The sequence below is a fragment of the Zosterops lateralis genome (assembly GCF_965231275.1).
Source record: "Zosterops lateralis genome assembly, chromosome: 10".
Lineage (NCBI taxonomy): Eukaryota > Metazoa > Chordata > Aves > Passeriformes > Zosteropidae > Zosterops > Zosterops lateralis.
This window is the reverse complement of record NC_139770.1, coordinates 9,714,948-9,731,625: the sequence shown is the minus strand read 5'-3', so window position 1 is coordinate 9,731,625 and position 16,678 is coordinate 9,714,948. Positions and strand designations below refer to the sequence as shown.

At 41.8% G+C, this 16,678-nt stretch overlaps 1 protein-coding gene across 1 annotated transcript in view; it reads left to right on the top strand.

Annotated features, from left to right (window-relative positions):
• The first annotated feature begins 2,408 nt into the window (after positions 1 to 2,408).
• Positions 2,409 to 16,678, top strand: part of ARMC9 (armadillo repeat containing 9) — a 61,779-nt gene continuing 47,509 nt past the window's right edge. Inside the window, 9 exon segments of the mRNA XM_083868571.1 lie at positions 2,409 to 2,470; positions 3,011 to 3,098; positions 3,659 to 3,778; positions 4,272 to 4,442; positions 5,431 to 5,586; positions 7,504 to 7,596; positions 8,178 to 8,202; positions 13,223 to 13,380; positions 15,211 to 15,309. Coding sequence (XP_083724697.1) covers positions 3,048 to 3,098; positions 3,659 to 3,778; positions 4,272 to 4,442; positions 5,431 to 5,586; positions 7,504 to 7,596; positions 8,178 to 8,202; positions 13,223 to 13,380; positions 15,211 to 15,309 — 873 coding nt within the window. The 5' untranslated portion in view covers positions 2,409 to 2,470; positions 3,011 to 3,047.

Sequence of the window (16,678 nt, the reverse complement as noted above, 5' to 3'; positions counted from 1 at the left end):
CTCTGCTGGAAAGGTACCATCAGCTGTTTTGTTGGGAGAAAGGAACAGAGGGGATGCTGGAAGACTACCTCCTTCCACAGCAGGGTGGTGGCAGCAGCAAGGACGTTTTCCAGAGGTTGGAGAAAGCAGCATCTCCTCCAGGGGGCAATTCAGACACACGGGGGGGTTGACATGGTAGGGGAATAGGCTGAGCCCTGGATGCTCCTCTCCTCATCTGTGAGTCCTGCTGGGAGAATAAAGCTCTGGCTCCTTCAGCACTGGACTGCAGATGCCAGGAAGCCTCCTTCACTGTTTTGCAGTGGAGCTGAAAGGAGCTTTTTGGGGATCCACCAGCCAGTCCCTCCTCCCTCTCTGCCCTGTACTGAGCAGGCCAAGAGGTTTCTGGATCTTAAGGAGAGCTGAGTTCACCCTGTACCTCCTTCATGCATCCCAGGATACAAAATCAAAGTCTCTGTTGTGCCTCTCCTGGTCAGGACTTGGACAGGAAATTACTGAAGAACGGTGTGATGTAAATAACCAGACACAAGCTCACTGAATCCTCCTGGGGATAGTTAGAGGAGAGCTGAAACCTGAGGCTCAGCATCCATCCAATGGAGACAAAGCAGCTTTATGGCAGCCTGATGCTGGGGAGAGCAGAGAGGTTATGCAATTCCATCGCTTTGGTTTTCTGTGCAGATGGCCCTGGGGAAGTGCTGTGTAATTCAGTGTGTGAGCAGCATCTCAGCTGCCTCAGCACAAGGACATTGGTCCAAGCATTGGTTCCTCTGCCCCCCAGCCAGTCTCAGTAAGAGCCAGCCTGTGCTCCAACCCAACCAACAACAACGTGCCATCAACTAGAATCTCAAATAACTTCCTATTTATTTATTACCTCACAGCTCCTTCAAAGTATTAATCAAAAATCCAAACCAAAATATTTTTGGCAATTAAGAGCTGAAGTATGACATAGAAAATAACATGATGTCTAAGCTTTGAAAAATGTTCCTCTCTTCCCTGCTTGCTTTTAATACAACCATGTGGAAAGGCTACTGCAAGAAAAAAATTCATGCAAAATCTTCCACTTGGGCACAGAGAACAGGCTTCTCTTTTCAAAAGAAGCAACAGGTTATGATCCAGTCTGGGATCTGCAGCTGGCAGAGCCAGTGGCCCAGCCTCAGGAATGCTCAACCCCGGGCAGGGATGGGAATGATACCTGCCCCAAGGAAAATCCAAACTGTGGTGCTGGGGTGATGCCCCAGGTGATGATGAATGTCCTTCTTGGGATACAGAGGACAGTGGAGTCCTGCTTTTCAGGTTTGAGGCACAAGCCTCGCATCTTCCTGGTCTTAGCTCAGGTGTGGCCAGCAGTGGATGTTCCCTTCCTTGGGCAGAACCTCCCTGGAAAAGTGTCCCTCCCCAAGAAGCCCAGGAGCATGACACAAGGCATAGCAGCCTTGCCTGCTCACTGGAGTAGAAATTCTGCAAGAATGTGAGGAGAAAAAGAACCAAAAAATATGATCAAGCAGAGCCCAGATCTCACACAGTCTTCCCACCATCCTGCCCAGGGCACAATGTCAGCTCTGCCTGGCTTGTCAGAGGAGAAAGCCAGCTGGATGCACATCAGCCTGAAAAATGAGACCCTAAATCCCTTTCTTTGGCCACGAGCAGTGCCTGATCATCACCAAAACAAAGCAGGTGAGAGGGAACACAAGGGAAAGTGAAATTCCACTAGAAATTTGGATTCCTATAAATTCCAGCTTAGGAATTCCACTTTAGGAGACTTTTAAAGGAACAAACAGGGTGCTGCAGTGTGTCTGGTTGTGGGGGATGCAGAAGAATGGGTCTTTTTGGTGTAAAACAAGACTGTAGGAAATGGGACCCAGACCCCGGGTAGGACCTAACTGATCATACAATGTTTTACAGCATGAAGCTGCCGTTTGCTGGAAACCTGATGTTAATCGGAGTAAGTTCATTACCACTGTTAATTGAAAAAGGGACTGAGAGTCGATAAGGGCCTTGGCCAATCCTGCCCTTTGCTTTGGTGGGGCTTCCATCATTAAGGACCTGTGGGACACGTGCGGTCCCGGCCCGGCCCATCCACCGCGCCAAGGCCGGGGCTCGGCCTCCTCCCGCCCTGCAAAGCTCCGCCCTCCTCGCCCGACATCTCTTTCAAACGAGACTTCCAAGCGAGAAAGCTTTTCCCTGCCCAGGGGCACAAGAGCCCCGGTTAAGGCCGCTCGTCATTTAAAACCCGGCACCGGCCTCAGGCCCCGCCGGAGCCCCTCAGGCCGCGGGACCCGCGCTGCGCCTGCGCCCGCCGCACGACAGGCGGCGCTGTCCGCCCCTCTGCCGCGGGCACGCCCCCCCCCGCCACGGGACCGCCGGCCTCGGGTGGCCATTGGCTGAGAGCGGTCACGTGCACGGGGCGCTGCGCGGGGGCGGGGCCGCGGTTGCCGGGGCGACACCGGCGGCGGCTGAGGGGAGACCGGGACAGGTGAGCATGGGGGACAGAGAGGGGATGGGGGACAGGGGAGATTGGGACAGGTGGGGATGGGGGTCAAGGAGGAATGGGGGACAAGAGGGAATGGGGGACAGGGGAGATTGGGACAGGTGGGGATGGGGGTCAAGGGGGAATGGGGGACAAGGGGGAATGGGGGACAGGGGAGATTGGGACAGGTGGGAACGGGAGACCGGGAGACTAGGGAGCAAGGGGGCACTGGGGTGGGTGGGAGTGGGGAATAGGGGGGATTGGGATGGGGGCACGGGGACAGGGGAAGTGGGGGAGAGGGGGGATTGAGGCACGGGGAATTGAGGGACGGGGGGATTGGAGCGGGTGGGAGTGTGGGAGAGGCGGGACTGAGACAGGGAGGATGTGGGGCAGGGGGATGTGGGGCAGGTGGACCGTGGGCGCCTGTTCATACCTCTGTGTGTCTGTCTGTGTCTCCTCGTGCCCCATGGAGGTGCCGTGGCTGATGGGCTGTGCTGTGTGAGCCCTGTGCTGTGCACTAACACCCCTTTCTTTGCCATTTTCCAGCTTTATCAGCGATGAGAGGTAGCAGCAGCCCTTAGCAATGGGTGATGTTTTAGCATACGAAGCTGAGTTACTTGGACTAGTGAAAGAGGTTGGTTTTCTCAGTTTATTTCTTTCCTCTTTTTTTTTTTTTTTTTTTTTCTTTTTTTTTTTCTTTTTTTGGTTGAAATGATTCTTGCAAGGCAGGATTTCTCAGTGTTTGCATTCAGACCCAGACATTGTAACTGAGATCTAAATTCTGGGGTTATTTATCTGGCTAAGTGTTGCTACAATCTGAAATCATGTTGACTCCTATCATGATCTGTCGGTTCAAAAGGCTCAATGTCCGTTAAATAGCAGCAGTAAATTTTCTTCTTTGGTTGAATGAAATTACTGGCTAAACCAAGAGGTATCATTCTTTCAGGGTGGGTGTAGTCAGTTGTCTTTAGGCTGCAGGAGGAAATTGAGAAACTGTATTTTCCTACCACGAGGTATCAATTCTTGGTTTGTCACTTTGCAGTCTTTGGCGTTCATGGACCATCCTGCAGAGAAACCTTGGCATTTCATGGGTCATTCATTGAAGCATTAATCACCTAAAAAAAAAAGGATTTATCATTTATTGAAGCATTAATCATCTAAAAAATGTAATTCCTCTATGTTTTTATCTTGTAGTATTTGGATTTTGCTGGGTTTCAAGAAACAGTGAAAGTACTTAAGAAGGAATGTAAAACAAAAGGGAAGCCACTACCTAAAGCAGCAGATGTTTCCTCAGAAGATTCATTGCCCATTCAGGTAATGTATTGTTCACATTTACTTTTAGTAGTAATGAAAACACAGGTCACTGACCACCCTGTGAGTTATTACAACAGTGAACTGTGTGCACAGATTCTTGATTATTTGGGGAAGTCTTTTGGCAGTCTTCTTCCAGAACAGGAATCTTCAAGTCTGGGGTTGGGTTTTTGGTTTTGGTTGGTTTTTTTCAGAACTGCAGTAATTTTGAGCTCAAGACACTAGTTTTGATTTACACTACTTTAAGTTTTTACTGATATACTTGAAAATTTGGGACTTGCTTCTTGTATTGATGGCTGATTCAGGCTCTCAAAGATATTAAAGATACGTGAATAAAGAACATTTGGGTGGTCATTGAATGGTGAGAGATTTTTGAATAAAACTTTTAGTTGGAAGTGTTCAGATGGCACTGGAATTCTTCATTCACTAATCTACTGCTCAGAAAATCTGGCTCTTCTCTGTTTGGGTTTTCACTTGATGCTTTTCCCTTTCACAGGAAGGAATGCTTAGAGCATTTGAAGATGGTGATCAGAAAGTTTTCTTCCAGCTTTGGGAGGAGCATATTTTGTCTTCAGTCCATGACAGTGATCCAGTTGCTCAGAACCTGGAGTTCTATCTCCACATCTACTTTGCCACCTTCCTCTTGAAACAAGAAATGGGAAACCCTGTAAGTTTAGTTTGTTTTACTTTACTTATTTGTCTTTAGTGTGGATGGGAATGGGGTATTTTCTAAGAATCATTCCAGGAATATGTGTCCAGTTTTGGCCACAGTCTGCATTTTCATTCAGCCAGATCCTTTGTATTGTGAAGTACAGAGATGGAAGTTGGAGCTGTCCTTATCCTGAAGTTCCTGAAGTATTTCAATTCAGAAAATACCAAAATGGCAATACTTTCACATTTGTAATTGTAGATCAAAGCAGATTCTTAAAACACTTATTTTGCTGTGAGTTTGGACTGAAGCTTGTGAGTTGAAATATAATAATTTCTCATTAAATGGGAAAGCTGAGTTTTGACCAGCTCAATACATCATGCTGAGAAATATAAATCCCAAGATCTTATAAAATAAAATCTCTATTACATGGGACTTCTGTGATGAAGAGATGTTCAAGTAGCCTGGAGTCAGCCAGATCAGCCAGGGCTTAATAGCTCCTGATCTTCACCTGTCAGCTGCTACAGGAGTGTTTGCATGTCTGCAGTCTATTTTCCAGCCTCTAGGGAGCTTTTGTTCTGTTCTGTGTGCCATCTCCACTTCCCACTGCTGTGCAAGTGGATTCTTTTGTTTCTGCATTTACTACTTAAATGAAGCATGTCTGAAGTAGGTGTTTTCTCTCTGCCCTGAATGTAGCAATGGCACTTTTCTTTAACAATCTAGCCTGAAGTGAAGAGGAAAAATTTGCATGCATAAAGCAATTGTCTGTCTCTTCTTTCTTTGGACGTGGATGACAGAAAAAACAGCATTGGTTTATGTTTTCCTTAATGACTAGTAAAAACATACAGTATGTTCACTAGTTAAATGAAAACTGGTTTTTAGGTAACAGGTATTCTGGAATTTCAAACTTGGTATTGATATACTTGGGTCTGTTCTTTTATTTGCCAGATTACAGTGCATTCAGAATGGTAATTTTCTAAATTAAATTTGCTGCTTTATTTCCTAGGACAAAACAGAACTTGAGGAAAGGTTTTCTTATTTCAAGGCATACCTGGAAACAAAAGGAGCTGCACTGAGCCAGACTACAGAGTTTCTTCCCTTCTATGCTTTGCCTTTTGTTCCAAATCCCATGGTACATCCTTCATTTAAAGAACTTTTCCAGGTAAGTGTCAGTGTTACAGAGATGATTTTATGATTACTTACACTGAGCACTCTCTGCACACCATGCAGGTGGATGGTTAGGAGGTGATTTCAGAGCTGTGGTTTGATGTTTCAGAGAATTACTGGCAATACCTGTGGGGAGGGTACAGCCACCATTTCACCTGCTGGTGGCTTGTTCTTGCAGTGCAAAACTGCACCTCAACTTCTCTGTTGTGCTGGAAGCGTCTGGTTGTGTGGCTGCACTTGGACTGGGTCAGGAAATTGCTTTCTTGCCTGTGAATGTGTGTGTAAACAACTCCCATGTACACATCCCTACACAAATTTGTTTGTAAAGCATGGATAGATTTTTTTTTTTTTTTTCGAGTTATTTGCTCTGAATGCTTCCCTGACCATGTGGACAGTTGTGCTGGCCTGGTGAGCAGCTGTGGGCAGCCACTCTGGTGCAAGGAGATATCTTCAGCCTGCACTGCTGCCATGCTGCTTTTGGTACCAAATCAAAGCTTAAGTGATACTTGCTCTAGGGCTGACTTTGGATGTGCCAGCTGATGACGAACTCCAGTTTAACACCAAAAAAAGGCATAAACTTCCATTTTCCTTCGGGACTAGCTATAAATAATGAGATAGACTGGTTGACCTCAGAGATGGAATATGACCATTCGTTTTTAATTATACTTGGCAGTGGTTTTTTTAATGCCTTATCTAAGACAAGGTCCTCAGGTTTATTCTGAGTAACCCAGTGTCCAAGCTCTTAGTCCACACTCACTCATATTTTCTTGTGGGAATTGTTCAACTCATTCCATGTTAATGTTGAAACACAGATTGTTTTATGTTTGAGCAGCAGTGAGTCACTAGTTTACTAAGCAGAGTTCTTATAGCATACATTTTTCTCAGGCATCTGATGCTTTATATAGCTGGAGTTCCTGTCAGTTTGTGTAATACATCTTGAAAAATCATGTGCACCCCTCTCTGTAGGAGACAAGGTTCCTCTGGTAATATACAGCGTGCTGTGCTACACCACTGTCAGGGTACTGAGTTGGTAAATGCAACAAGTAAATTCTGTACACTCTCCAGCATGGTGAAATAAGGGCAGATCTGAGCTGTGAGAACAGCTTGCAACATATATGTATACAGCAGTAAATTTAGAGAGCTCCTGCTACTTGTTGGAAGACAGAGCATTTTTTTTGTTGGCTGGCTTTTCCTCAAGCAGAAACCAGCTCCCCTGAAGGCTTGAAATAGAAAACATGACTATTTGGTGGATTCCTAGGTGTAGTTTGACTTTTGTCCTTAACTGTTATTTTCTTGTGCGTATGAGACACTACATCAGGCAGAGGACAGCATTCCAGTTAATGCTGTTGGTCTGTTCTGCTGGTCTTATTTTCCTGCATGAGCTGTTTTTCTCCAAATTCTTATTTTAGAAACATTTTACCCACCAGTGTTATGTCATGATGCTTGCAATAGTTATTGACAAGACTTAGAATTCCCAGATCTTGTTAGGAGCAAAGCATGAAAACTGAGCAGTGCCAGATTACAAATTTTGTACTCTATTTAATACATCTGAAAATAATTTTTTATCCTTTTCTCAAGTTGCTTGTGTTTTTAAGGTGCTTTTATTTCTGGGGTAATTGTTGCATGTGCATACAAGGCACCAACACTGTATGATAGTTTTATACTTTAAATAAAGCTACATTGTGTTTCTAGAACTTTTGTCTAGGAATAATACTGAGCTCCCCTCTGACTTCTGTATGCTTCTATGGGGAGTGAGCAAATACATTCACTTCAGTAGCAGTGAAGGGAAAATCTTTCAATCCAGTGCTGGCTGCCTTGTTTACTAGTGGGAAGTTGCTGTGATCCAGGCAGTACTTTCTGCAGAGTTTACATATTTGGTGAACTACTGTCATTATTTGTTTTTCTTTTCAAGGATTCTTGGACATTGGATTTAAGGACAAGATTGGAAAAGTTCCTGTCTCTGACTCTCAAAGCCAGACAGACTCCTCGGCTTCTCACTATATTTGTATCCTTCTAAGAAAACACTTTGCAGATAATTAGAAATACTGTAAAGATTTATTGCAGAATTGCAGTAATGTTGCAGTTCAGTGTCTGTGTGATAGGAAACATTGCTTATATTCCACATTCAAAAATAAACTTTTGAAAAGATCATATCAAAACCATGTACAGATCCATATGAACCTACATATTTATCACGTGATCATTCTTTGTTTCCGTGTATAAATACAGGATACCCAAAGGCACCAACCAGCCCTGACTTCTTTCTTAGCATTTCTAGAGCTGTTAGTCTTTTAAATTTAGCTATTTCAGGGGCTAGCTGAGAGTTTTCCAGGGCTTTTAGGGGTTCTAGAAATTATTTTCACTCATAAATCAGCAAAATACCTCAAGTCCCTAAGCAACGTTGTGAGTTTTGCACTTATGAGATTTTTATGTATTTACTGTTGATTTATGTATTCTGAGGAGCATCAGGCACTGACTGTTGGCTGGGACAGTAGGAATATCTGGCTGGGCTGAGTTTCTCATTCTCAGTCTCTGGAAAACTGAAAAGATGCACGTTTTTCTTAACTGCTATTACTCCTGCAACAGAAGGAGAGTGGACAGTGCAACAAAGGTAAATACTGGGCTGTGGTAAGGATGTTCTGTAAAATTGTCAGGGTCTGTGAAAGTAGTGGGATGTTCACCTGCAGGGATGGGGAAACCAGTGATGCATGGCAGAAAGTCCTTGGAAATCCAGACCCCAGCTCTGGTGATAGCTGTTGATAGCTTTTTGAGCTCCTTAAGGTTCAAGCAGTCAGTAAGTATCAATAAGTATGGACTAGAAATGGCAAAGGGCTTAGTAGTGGGATTTGTATTAAACATCTATTTTGTCCTGAAACATGGTAAAAACAAGTGGAGAACTCCATACAAAGTGCATACCAGCTCTCCTTTTCTAAATCTCATGAAAGTAAGTTGCCTCAGATTCCTTTCCCTTGTTTCCAGGTTTTATGTCTCATTCAGTTGTTCTGATGATCTTAGACAAAGTTGATTTTTGTTCCTATTTACTCATTTTGTTTAAATAGTACCTCCTAAGATAGTGCATATTAGTATCTCCTGAATAAGAATGTGTTCATTTAAGTGTGACTGGCTGATATGTTGCATTTTGAGGTAAGCAGCTTATACACACTTTAATGTGTGTATGTGTGACTTGAGGCCCTTTAGAAATAATAATTTCAGTGCAGAATCCTGTTAGATGCTGATAACACTTGAAATATGTGCCTTTTAAAAATCAGTTCAATAAATGGAACTTAGGTTTCCAACCTTGCATTCATTTTTTCACTTGACTTTCTGCATACACTTTCTAGTTAGGGATCTACATGAGACCAGTTGAATTCTTAAAATTACTTTTCCTCTTGAGTTATTTTAATCTGTAGGTTTACCCTGAGGATTTACCTTTTGTAGATTGAATTAAGCAGAAAGTTAGGTTTTCTCCCAGTGTGAGTTCCATGTATTTTCTTTGTTATTTTGTGCTTTGCGTTATTGCATTAGACTTTCACTGAATAATAGAAAGGTCTTTTGGATTTTTATTTTCCAGAAGTTACACTTCTTCCTTGTGGAGGACTTTCCTGAAGGCAATAACCCCATGCTCTTATTAAAAAGAAATAACTACACAATTGGACCTGACTTATTTGGGGCCTAATTATTTTTAATTTGCATGAGTTCTGTGCTTTGTACAGGAACTGTCATGGAATTCAATTCATGCAGGTCAGCCTTTATTTGCAGATGTGTTATGTGCCTTGGAGGTTGAGTCGGTTTGGATTTTTCATAAAGGTTACTTGAGGACTGTCTCATATGAAGATTTTGGATCCAAGAGGTTATTTTTGCAGTATCCTGCTCTCATCACATGGGATCCACAGCAGTTACTCACTGCTGGAGAATATTTACTTTATCAGTGAAGAGGAAATGCAAAGAAAATTTATAGGCAACACACATGAATGAAGAGCAGTATGGCAGAGTCCTGAAAACAGTCTTTTGTAAATAGTTGACAATCATCAGTCTGACATGCTGAAGTACTTCAGGTTTAGGTGGGGTGGTGTAAATGCTTTTGAGGGTGTCCTGGAGTTTTCAGTGTTTTTACCTTGCCTGATTTACCTGCTACAGTCTGGCTTTTTACCCATTTGCTAAAAGTTTTCAGTTCCTGTATGACTTCCAAAGCTATTAGTGTGGCAGTTGGGCTTAACTTACTGTTCTCCCATATGTTTTCAGTTTGGCTAGAAAGGAAAAAGTTACAGAATGGTTGGCATCTTGCACAGAGAGCTTCAGACTTTCTTTGTGTCCTCTCTGCTAACAGGAACTGAGGGAATGAAGTATTTGGAAATGTGTTCAGCTGCTGTTCCCTTCACTGCCTCATTACAAATCTGTGGATGAGTTCATAGCCACCCTTCCACTGTTTTGGAGAGGGGGAGGGTGGAGGAAGTGTGTCAGGCTTCTACACTAGAGAAGGTGGAGTGTGACCTACCTGTCTGTGAAGATTTGCTAAAGTCTAAATGACTATTTATGTGGAAAAATGTCAATTTAGAATATGGATAGTAATTTTTAAGGAAGAAGGAGACTCCTGCTTGTCCTAAGAGTAAGATTTCGTGTCCAACTGCAGCCCCTGAGACCTGCAGCTCCTCTGCTCAGAGCTCTGCTTCACTGTGTGCAGGAACTCAACTGCCTGGAGTCAGTGCTTCTGAGCAAGTATGTCAAGGAGGGCTGAGATTAGACAGAAAGAGAGGAGGTAACAAGTTCAGGAAGTGTTTCAGGTTAGGTAAGTTGTAAAGGAAAACCAGTATCTCACTCAGAGGGAAAAGGTTGCCATGGAGTTAAGTGCATTTGTGTAACTCTTTGGCTGCTTGTAGGAACTGGAGTTAGAAGATTTGACAATTATACACATGAGAGAGCAGGCAAGAGTTCTGGTAGAAACATGCAGTAGTTCAGATGATGCCTAGTGCCAGCATCTTCGTTTGGCAGAGTCACAAGCTTTAGTGTATCCTACACCAGGAGGTTAGTCCTCTGTGCTGTATTTTTCCCTCTTTTCCTCCTCGTATGAATAATGTTTCTGTAGCTATTTGGTCCAGAGGGGGTTTTTTCCCTCCTCAGTAAGCTTATCATATGTGCAAAGCATTTGTCAGTGCTGGGAGTTGTGTCTGGGAAAGAGAGAAGCCAGGGTGTTACTCTGATTCCTGTAATGATGCAGTTTCATGACTATTGCAAGGTGACATAAATGTCAGCTGAAATGCCTCTGATGGGTACCATTTCCTTTTACCAGATCTGGACTGGGATGTTGATGATTTACTGTTTTAAACAAGGAATTTAATACTAATTTTTACCTGGGCTGGTAATTCCCTGCTTTGTCTAAATGAATGTTGTTTTGAGGATATGGCAGGAATGCAGGGAGGGAATGGGGCAGCACAGGACCAGCTCTTCCAACAGCTGTCTGAACTTGGAACAGCTGCTTGCCAGTGATGAGAGCTTCCTGCTCTTTCAGCAAGAGAAGCTGTCATGAAAAACCTTCCCCTTTTCAGTAAATTACTTATGTGTGAGAAGATAGTGATATAAAAAAAGTAAGATATGCCAAGACTTTGAGATTCCTCTCAGACACCCTTTTCTCAGTTTATTTTTGATAATCCCTACATTTAACAGCCAAGGGGTAAAATTGGACCCGGGTTCTGAATTTCCAAGACTAATGTTCATGAGCGGAATTGAGTTTTGGTTATGTAGTTTTTTCCTGCTGACTGCAGTTGGAAAACGTATTTTCATCACTGGAAATTTTACCCACTGGGCTATGAAAGTAAGTAAACTCTGAGAGGGTTTATGCTTTGTGATTTGGTGCTTCCAACTTTCCCCTGAGTGAAAGTCACGCTCTAGATACATCCATTGGAAAATTTTGAATTGAATGTGTTGTGTCACAGTTAAATAAAAATATGTTCCCATTTCCTCATCTAGGCAACAGAATAAAGTGCTGGAGTAGCTCATTTTCTGCAATGATTGCTCTCAGAATCTTAGTTTGTTTAGAAAAATGTTCTTGTTATGAATCTGTATCATATTAAAGCAGTGGTAGCAGTTTAACAGCAATGGCTGTGAAATAAAAACAAAATCAGAGTTGAATTATTATCATCAAGGCTGAATAATTTGGTTGTCTTTGGAAGTTATCTTAACTGTTCTGATTTTTAAGTTAATATTGATTGGAGTTGAAATAATTTTAACAGCTTACGGAATTGTAAAAAACTTAGCAGTTTCAGCAGGGTTGCTTAATGTTACTGTTCTAGTGGTGTTTTGTTTATTGGTCTGGGGTTTCTTTAAGTGCGTTTTGCTGGATTTGAACAGGACCTGTGGCTTGTCACAGCTTCTGCTGTTATTTCACGTCAGGTTTAGCTCCCTCCTAGGAAGTGTGAGAAGTATCATTAGGGTGGCTTGATTTGCAGCCTGGTATGAGGTGTCAGTCACAAACCCTGCAGGGGCAGAATGCTGTGGTTCATGAGTGGTTCTCAGAAAGCAGCCATCCTTCGAGGGGAAGAGGCTTTGAGAGTAAAATAATTGTCTTGTTAGGTTTTTTTATCCTCTTAACTTGTAGAAGTATGAAAATCTACCTTCTTGTACTCCATGTTTTATATTAAGACTGTCATTTTATAGCTGGTTTATACCTGAAGTCTTTTCTCTGCACATTTTCTCTAGAAAATCCCATTAAAGAGATAACTTTGTTATGTTTTCTGAAAGCAAAAATAGGCTGTTCTGCCACCTACTGCTTTAAATATCAGGGAGATAAACTGTGTCAGATTGGGTTGTTAAAATGCTTTACTTTAACCCAGAAAAAATTTAAATCTGTGGGAGAGAATCCTACTTTTGTCTGAAACTCATAGGAAGCTGATTCCTTCCCACTGTTTAAGAGAACATCCTACGGTAAATATTGCATCTGTTTGCAGACGGGCCCGATGCCATTGTCACAACACTAAAACAGCACTGCCTTCTCAGCAAACTAATTTAAAACGTAATGTTCTAGCAAAATACACAACATCAGCCGTAACAATAGGATTATTGTGCCTCCTTCATGGTTTTGTCTGGTCACAGAGATGTGCACTGTGGACCACAGCTCCGGGTTCCCTGCCCAGTTCCGTGCAGAATGTTGGCTTGGCTGGGTCTGAGACTGGGGTGGAGTACACAGATTCTGGTACTCAGTTTGCTTTTGTCTCTAAAGTAATTGAACCTGAAGGAACAGAATGTATCAGAAATGTAACTTTTTTTATTATTCAGATGGAAATGAAAGACAAATTTGAGTTATTTTCAGAAACTGAGGGTATTAAAAGTAAGCGATATAGTTTACCATCAGCCATTAAATAATGGATTATCCTCTTCACAAGTTTATTTAATGGTGGTTACTGCCTTGTAGTTGTGTTGCTACTGTAACTGTGAAGCACTTGGTTCTTTGGACTATTAAGGCTTAATAAATACTCGTAGGTGTTGCAATGAAGTGGAATCTTGTTGTTATTCCTGTAGGCAAATTCCACACCTCAGAAATTGAGGTTGACCCTTCAGAGCAGTAAAAATGCTTGTGGGTTCTTTTGTCCTTTTTTGAATAGGTGATGCTATTTCTTTTTTTATTATTCTCTTGACAGAAATGATACAACATCTTCATCAACAGTTAGCGAAGCGTGAGCACAGGTATGTGACCAACCTGAAACTATTTCACAAATTGCAGATGGACTACTATAATCTCCTTGGAGTCACTGCAGAGCTGGTGGATTCTTTGGCGGCCACAGTCACCGGCAAGATGGTAAGAGATGAACCCAGATGTGCACTTGCTTCCACACCCCTCAGAAAATGGAGACCAAAGGGTGAATTAAGCTTTGTAGTTATGAGCATTTCTGTTAGAGCTGTGGCTCTTTACTAATGAAACACAGCACTTTGGATAAGCAGTTCTCCCCTTGCCCTGGTGAAGAAGGATAAAAGAAGTGCAAAATCGGGTTGAATTGTGCTGGCTCAGAAATCTTGAAAAGATTATCATCTCACAAGACATCTCAGATCTCTTGTGAAAGTCCCCTTTTGAGCTTTGGCATCAGCAGTGATTAGAGGGCATTGCAGTGATTACTGACTGCAGTCCATCCCATCAACAATTGTTGTGTATTTAGAACTTCAGTCAGGTCTGTTTTAAATTCCATGGTAGTGGAAATGGTGTTCTTATCCAAAATTTTGATGAGGAAAAGCTTTTCTCTCTGTTCTGCTAAATTGGACTTGTTAATTTAATTGATAAAGGGAACATGGAGATAGGAGTGAGTTATTCATTATGTGAAATAGGCCACATGTGTGTGACTGGAGAATGTACAACTTTCTTAGGAGTATTTTTTATATGAAGTTGATTGTCTTATTCATGTGTTGTGCTGTGTCCTCTGGGAGCATAATTTATGTGTAACCTGAAGGCTGTTCTTATGGCAGATGTTAGTGGTCTCTAGGAGCTTTTAAAGGAACTGTGAATTGTTATCAGGGAGAATGACCTGGCATTTCCTGTGCTGCCTGCTGAAAAGTCAATATGTACCTTCCTCCTGTCATCAGCGTGAACACCTTATGGTTTGTTACTCTGCATCTGGGATCATTGCTTGCTATTACTGCAGGGAAGAATTTGCCTGTGAGGGTGGATTATGCTTTACAGCAGATTAGGGAAGGTATCTGCTCAACAATAAAATCAGTCATTCATTTGCTGCCTCCCATTTCACACTCTGTGCTCTCCAGGCGATATCCAATTACCCTCTGTGGTTGGGAACGGGGCGCTGGTTCTCTCCTGTTGCAGATGTTGTTCAGTTCCCTTTGTGAGCTTTGTGCAGGGCACTCATTTGATGCTTCCCAAGTGTGTCCAGCTGAGGGTGCTCTTCCGTTATGGATCCTGGATTCTGTGATTTCTGAGTCCAAACTGGAGTTGGGTACTGAATAAAGTGATATTGAAGTTACAGCGTTCTGAATTTGAAGGGGTTTATTGTCGTGCTGAAGGTCTGGGAATATAAGAACTGTCCCCAGTTGCATTTCTATAATCTCAGTCCTCTCATCTCTCTTCTGGGGAAGGTACTAACTCTCCTGAAATGAAGCTCTTCTGTTGTGGTGTAGAGTTCCCAAAACAAAAAAACTAAACCCACTGAGATGTTGTGCATTGAAAAACAAAGTGCTGTACTGTTTAATTCATATTTATTCTCTCTGCTGTACAACACAATTGTGTGAGTTCGGCTCTTTAGGTAAACAGCACACCAGCATTGTTTCAAGCTCAAAACTGCTTCATCTTTTAATTTGATTTGATTTAAAACTTTTTGATTTACAAAAACCTATGCAAATAGAGATGTTACAAAATCTGATTTTCTCCTAGACTCTGAAATTGTTTAGCACTGCTTTTGTGAATAGCATAACAATTCCCAGATAAAGAGAATTTACAGTTTTTTAGATTTCTGTACAGAATGGTAGTTGCAGTATATACCTTGTACTTGTGTCAGTGAGCCTCAGGTGTGTGATTTCTTACTCTTTAAAAAACCCAAACAAACAGCCTTGAATATAGAAACACTTGTCTTGGTAGAAAGTGTAAGTTTTATGTAATCCTGTTCTCACTTTGTTTCCTAATTTTTAGATTACACCAGAGTATCTTCAAAGTGTTTGTGCTTGCTTGTTTAGTAATCATCTGAAACGAAGTGTAGCACACAACATTGACTTCACAAGGCCTGGAACTGTAAGTATAAATGTTTGGGATTTTTACAGTAGCTGTCTTAAAAGCCAATACTACTTAAGCTACATATAGAACAATAAATGTTCTGTAATGGGAAAGACAAAACATAATATGTTCAAGCTTGTGTAAGAATATGGCAATACATTGTTTTGTTGATCTCAGATGCTGGTCAATGACCTGGTTATGTAGTTACAGCTGTGTAAGTATGGTTAATTCTGTTATTGTGAGGACAGTAAGATTTATATCTGTTAAAATGCTAACAAAATGCTTTGAAAAACCCAAACCAAATACTAAAACTAATGTTCTGAGTGTGATTTGATGGCACATCTTAGCTAGTTTAGTTTAGCTAAAAAAGGGAGTGATGTTGCTCAGCTCTGAACTGATGCTCTGTTCCTTTCTGTTGCTCCTATAACTCTACAGAGAATTGGCTTAGCCAGCTGAAGGAGAAGCATCACACAGGATCATGAGAATAAATGTGGAAAAGAGGAGGAAGAGCCAGTTTTAGATGAGCAGTTAGCTGATACATCTAAGCTACCTTACTGATTAAGTGATGGTCTTTTAACATCCTATCTAAGAAACTTTGATCTTATTGATAAGCAGCTCAGGATCCCTAGGGTTGGTTTTTGCCTACTTGACCATTCTCCGTTTTCTTTTCAGATGACTGCAGTGCATCTTGCTCATTTTATATTATGCTCAATCTCTTCTGCCTAAGTGGGGAGAGAGTTTTGGGGTTATTTTTTAGCAGCAGTGCCAGCTTAGGATTTCTAGTGTCTGTGAAACTATTCCTGTGAGATTTTAAATGACTTAATGATAGTGTAAGAGCTGTTCAGTGGTACAGCTTCTTTTAACACCTAGCTTGTTCAAGTTTTTCAAATAAGCATTAATCATAAAACTACATCAAAACCTTTTACTAAGAAAATATTGTGTAACACTGTTTTACAAAGACAAGCCAAAATCATGAAGTGTGCTTATTGTTTTTGCCATGTCAAGCATTCTTGTGTACTTAACTTTGTAGCAAGGGAACTTAGTGAAGTGTTGAAGGAAAAGCATAAGAAAATAAAATTTCTGCTCCTTATTCTAGCCAAGGTTTTTAATAACAATGATGCTATGGGTACATTTTGCTCCTCTTTAAAATTTGCTACAGAAAGATAAGGAGATAAAACAAATGCTTCCTTTTCTATGTGGTAATATTTTCAGAGATAACTATTATTCCTCATTGCTCTTCAAGCTATTTTAAGTGCCCTCACTTTTCTCATAATGGTCAGAACTCCTTTCTCTAACCTGCCATGAGTTTAGGAGGTGCACTCTTATGCAGCCTACAAAAGCTGCTATTTAAGGGTTTCAGGGAGGAACCAGGATCTGTTTGTCTGCT